Genomic DNA, 5,867 nt, shown 5'->3' with positions numbered 1-5,867 from the left:
ATAAAGGAGAAATACTACATTATATTGAGTAGTCTTTAAAACAACTTTAAAGATGCCTTTCCCTACTGTAAACTTTTTACGATAGCTATGTACTTAACCTTCATTTAGAGTCTGCTTTCTAGATACACTTGTCTCTAATATTTAAAAAAACTCTTCTTTTAGAAGAAGAGTAAAACATCCCTTTTATTTTCTTATACAGAGCCAGTTTTGACCTAATTTTGATGTATTACTGCTTAACTGTAAAAAATAAACAAAACCCTTGAGTGGGCCTGTTTCCTTTAAAAATAGATTTAACTTGATACCTTTTTTTTTTTTTTTTGGAGAGAAGAGTCTTGCTCTGTTGCCTGGGCTAGAGTGCGTCAGCCTCGCTCACAGCAACCTCAAACTCCTGGGCTAAAGCAATCCTCCTGCCTCAGACCCTTGGGAGTACAGGTGGACCACAGCACACCTGGCTAATTTTTTCTATTTTTAATAGAGACAAGGTCCCGCTCTTGCTCAGGCTGGTCTCAAATTCCTGAGCTCAAGCAATCCTCCCGCCTCAGCCTCCCAAGAAATACTCAGGGTATTCCGAACATTCCACATTCACAAATAATTTTGATTACCTTCATATTCCTGAGCTGTTTAACAGTAATTCCAAGTGAAGTGAACAGCAGTTAAATATAAGAATAGGTTTCATCCAAAGATGTTGGAAGACAAAGTATCAAGTAGGTAATTGTGGTAGGTAACCTGGGACTGAATTAGGACAGAGGGCTGCTCCAGACATGCTCCTGAAGTGGGGAGCAAGAAAAAGGGCTTCAGGTTATTGTGATTTTGTAGAATGTTTGACTATATGTTGTGATGATAAGTTTGGGTAAAAGTGGTAGCAGTAGTAGACTCAGAATTTAAACAACTTGGGGCACTACTATAGGCATGTAACATTGCTTTAAGTTGGTAAAACTCTCAGTTTCTCATATCTATATGGAAGGTGTTGATAATGCATACTTTGCCAATTCTCTAGGATTGCAGGACAAATAGAGGTAAAATATGGGCAGAGTGCTTTGGAAATAATATAACATCAAATAAATATTAGTGATGGTGATGTGTACATGAGAGAAAAAATTGAAACAAAATATATCATCTGTTGGATTAATACTGCCGTATGAAATGGGAGAGACATTTGAATACCTATCATTCTCTTCTTTAAACCACAGCAGACCTTCTGGTTAGGCATTATATTTCTTTACTCTTTTTACTCAAGGGAAATAAGGCCAAGAACAGTTAATGCTGAAAGTCACACACCAGTTATGGGTTGCAAAGCTATCTACCCCCAAGTCCCCTGCTGTTTCTCTGCCCCACTGTAGTACACTACTGTATTAATCTGTGGGTGCATTAATATTATAGTTTTAAAAGGTGGTCAGAAATTAAAAATGGCAGAATCATTTGATACTAATAAACATGAGCATATTTTGTTAGAAACCCTAAAATTGAGGCTCAAGGAGATTATGAATTGAAAACATTACTTCCTGTTAACATTTAAAGGCTTCAAAATCCCACCCCAAACAAACGAAAAACCCCAGAGAAACCAAAGAAAGTGATGTAACTATATTGAGAGTGGAGATTGTAAGTAAGCAAATTCCTCATCCTGTAATAAGAATAAATGATTTTTAAAGGCTGCAAACCAAAAATACCAATATTTCTGTATTGAGGTAACCGCAGAAGTGGTTAAAAGTTAATTACATTTGGACATTGGCACTAGGTTTTGGGGAAAGCTGAGTATAGGGAATGTGACTGTACAGTTTTAATTTTTTTTTTAATTAAAGAAATGGAGTCTTGCTCTGTCAACCGGGCTAGAGTATACTGCAGCCTCAAACGCCTGGGCTCAGGGAATCCTCCAGCCCCAGCCTCCTAAGTAGCTAGCACTATAGGTGTTGGCTAATTTTTAAATTTTTTGTGAAGATGAAGTCTCGCTATATTGCCCAGGCTGGTCTTGAACTCTTGGCCTCATGTAATCCTCCCTCCTTGGCCACCCAAAACACTGGGATTATAGGTATGAGCCACTGTGCCTGGCCCAGGATTTTGTTTGTTTGTTTTGAGACAAGGTATTGCTTTGTCACCCTGTCTATAGATTGCAGTGGCTTCATTATAACTCACAGCAACCTCAAACTCCCGGGCCTCGAGCAGTGCTCCTGCCTCAGCCTCGTGAGCAGCTGGGACTACCGGTGTGTGCCATCATGCCCAACTAGTTTTTCTGTTTTTTTGTGGAGCCGGGGTCTTGCTTATGCTGGGGCTGGTCTCAAACTCTTGGCCTCAAGTGATCCTCCAGTCTCAGCCTCCCAAAGTGCTAGGATTATAGGTGTGAGCCTCTGCACCCTGCCCAGTTTTAATTTTAAGCATGTACGTGTATTATAAAAAAAAGTTTCATGAAATTCTGAGGTGTAAAGGTCACTGGACTATACTTACTTGCAAAAGATGGTTAGGACATCGTAGCAGTACAAAGTTACTTTATCATTTATTTCTGAACATATGAAAGAAATTATCACTGAATATGTCCTGATTTAAAGATTACATTTAGTACTAATTAAATTGCCTACTTGAGCTCCATGCTAGCATTTAGGATTTATTTTCCCTTACATCAGGTTATTGCAGTATTTTTGGAAGATACAGAATGATAAAATATAGAACATAGATTTAAGTAATTTTGAATAGTTATGGCTCTGATTTCAACTAACATACCAAAGAAAAAGCATTAATACCTCACAGAATTAAAAGTTTTCATAGATGCTTTGAAAGTTAATAACACTGGACATATGAAAGTATTTTTTAAAGTTTTAAAAATTAATCTGACACCTCAGTTTCATCTGCAGAACATTATTTCTATGGATGAATTGAAGACAGAATCTAAAATTGTTGAATATATTTTATAGATGTTATAGGTAATTTATCAGGGGGATAGGATGTGTGTGTTTATCTTTGGTCAGTGAAATCTAGATTTCCAATTCTTTGGTGTCAAGTTGTTTTATGTCTCATTAAATTATTAATAGCTGTGTACGATCGAATGCGAGCAGATCAGAAGAAATTTGGTAAAGCATCATGGGCAGCAGCTGCTGAACGTATGGAAAAACTCCAGTATGCAGTTTCTAAGGAGACTTTGCAGATGATGAGAGCTAAAGAGATCTGCTTGGAACAGAGGAAACATGCACTGAAGGAAGAGGTAACAAACCATCAGAAAAATATATACAATCAAAAAAATTTAAGATTTGCCATTTTTATCTTTGTGTAAGACTGACTTTTTTTGATTCTATGAGTAGTACTTAACTTTTGCACTATTTCCATGAGATGAGAACACTTTCGATAGGGCCTATGACTTGAGTTGCCACTGAGAGACACAGAGTGCATTTCACAGAATCCCAGCGTGACAGTAGGCAGCACTGCACTGTTGAAACAAAAAGAGGCTAACATCAGAACTTCATAGTTGCTTTAAAGTTTTTTATACTGTAAAAGCTTAAAGCTTTCTAGAAATTATTACAGAAGTTTTGCTGCCCAGAGAAATTTAAAAGTCCACTGGCATTTTGTTAGAATTGATTTATATCATGCTCATACCATTACATGTTGGAACTTCCCATTTCTTCTGGAACAAAGCCAGGTTAATAGAGGTCCAATTTTATTTTATTTCTTTAAATTTTCATAGAGATGAGATCTTGCTTTGTTGCCCAGGCTGGTCTTGAACTCCTCCTGGCCGTAAGCGCTCCTCCTGCTTCAGCCTCTTAAAGTGTTGGAATTACAGGCGTGAGCCACTGCACCCAGCCTGTATTAGTTATTTTAAAAAGAGCAATTATACATCAAAGATTAGGTAAAAATAGAGTTATTTCATTCATCATTAGATTTGTTATACTTTATAGCTCAGACTAGTTTTTAAAAACTACTTTACTGAGATGTAATGTACATACCATACAATTTACCCATTTAAATAGTACAATTCAATGGTTTTTAGTATATTAACGACAGCCATCACCACAGTATTTTTATCACCCTTAAAGTAAACTCATGCCCATTAGTAGTCACTCCCTGTTTCACCCCTGAAACTCCACTACCACCCACCGTTCTAGGCAATCACTAATTTTTCTGTCTCTATAGGTTTGCTGTTCTGGACATGTGGTCATTTTGACTTTTTCCATTTAGCAAGATGTCTTTATGTTTCATCCGTGTTGTAGCATGCATCAGTGTTTAATATTTTATTGCCAAAGGATATTTCATTGTATGGTTATACCACAATTTTATCAATTTATCAGGTGGAAGATTTGGGTTATTTCTATTTTTGGAGGTATTATAAATAATGATGCTATGAACATTCATGTAGAAGTTTTTACATGGACATATGTTGTCATTTCTCTTGATACATACCCAGGAGTGAAATAACCTTCTGAGGAACTGCCAGATTATTTTCCACAACAGCTATACCATTTTATGTTTCCACCAGCCATATATGAGGGGTAGAATTTTCTCCACATCTTTCTCTACATCTTTACCAATACTTCTCTCACTGCCTGTCATTTTGATTATAGCCAGTGGATGTAGAGTGGTATCTCAGTGTGATTTAGATTTGCATTTCCCTGATGGCAGTGATGTTGAGTATCTTTTCATGTGCTTATTGGCCACTTACATAATTTTTTTGGAAAAATGTTCAGATACTTTAGCCATTTTTTAACTGAGTCTTTTTAAAAATTATTATTATTTTTTCTTTTAAGAGATGGAGTTTCATTATTTTGCCCAGGGTGAACTCCGACTCCTGGACTCAAGCTAGCTACCCAAACCTGAGCCTCCTGAGTAGCTGGGACTGCAGACATGCGCCACTGTATTAGGGTGGAAAGCCTAGTGGGTGCTCGCAGTGTGGATGGAGAAAGATTTCTTATGCAGAAATTAAGACATATAAAAGTAAAAAAGGTCTGTTTTATCTTCTCAGAAGATAGAATGAGAGGGTGAAAGAGGGGAAAGAGGTGGGGGGAAGAGAGCAGGGAGATGCTGTGGCATCCCAAAATGAAGGGGGTACTGGCAGTGAGGCCAGGTGGCTTGCTGATTTTAAGGGGGACAAAGAGGAAGAAAACAGTGATGGCAGTTGATAAGAAAAGTGACAGCAGGATATCAGAGTCCAAGAATTTGTTTCCTGCTTTTCCTTGGAGAATGAGTTATCACCAGTGATGTGACTCTGTCCTGGAGATATGGTTGAGGCTATAGCTCGTTATTCTGCCGTTTACTCGGGAACTCTGTAAAAGCAGATTCTCAAAAAACAATTTTGAAAGAGGGATTTACATCTCTTTTCTGTCCTTTCAGCTCTTTTCAGAAGTTGTGTAAAACAGAACTCCTGCAGGGTGCCTATTCCTGAGAGAACTCATAGGATTGATCTTTTACTGGGGTGATTGTAGGATAAGGTATTTTTGCAAGGCTGCCCCTTTCACACTGTGCCCAGCTTTTATCTTTTTCTTATTGATTTGTATGTGTTCCTTATATATTTTAGAAACAAGTCTTATTGTGTGGTATATGATTTACAGATATTCACACCCATTGTGTGTGTAATCCATATTAGCTTTAAACAATTGAATGTATATTTATGAAAGACTACGTTTTAGTCACTAGAGAAGAACAAACTCTCCTGTTTTTGCTTTATGTAAAACACATTACTTTATAAAACTTTTTTTTTGGCTTGGGTAATATAACAAGATGGTTCTCATGGCATTTTAAAAGTGCTTCTGCTTATCTACTCTTTTTTTTTTTTTTTGAAACGGAGTCTCGCTTTTGTTGCCCAGGCTAGAGTGAGTGCCATGGCGTCAGCCTAGCTCACAGCAACCTCAAACTCCTGGGCTCAAGTGATCCTCCTGCCTCAGCCTCCCGAG

At 37.5% G+C, this 5,867-nt stretch overlaps 1 protein-coding gene across 1 annotated transcript in view; it reads left to right on the top strand.

The window, feature by feature from the left end:
- The window catches only part of JMY (junction mediating and regulatory protein, p53 cofactor), an 88,462-nt gene that overhangs the window by 52,299 nt on the left and 30,296 nt on the right, over positions 1 to 5,867 (top strand). Inside the window, exon 4 of the mRNA XM_012664480.1 lies at positions 3,021 to 3,190. Within this exon, the coding sequence (XP_012519934.1) occupies positions 3,021 to 3,190 (170 nt within the window). The remainder of the gene's footprint in view (positions 1 to 3,020; positions 3,191 to 5,867) is intronic.

The sequence above is a fragment of the Propithecus coquereli genome, unplaced genomic scaffold (genome assembly GCF_000956105.1).
Source record: "Propithecus coquereli isolate 6110/MARCELLA unplaced genomic scaffold, Pcoq_1.0 Scaffold9, whole genome shotgun sequence".
Classification (NCBI taxonomy): domain Eukaryota; kingdom Metazoa; phylum Chordata; class Mammalia; order Primates; family Indriidae; genus Propithecus; species Propithecus coquereli.
The sequence above is the reverse complement of the archived record's forward strand: the minus strand, read 5'-3'. Positions and strand labels throughout refer to the sequence as shown.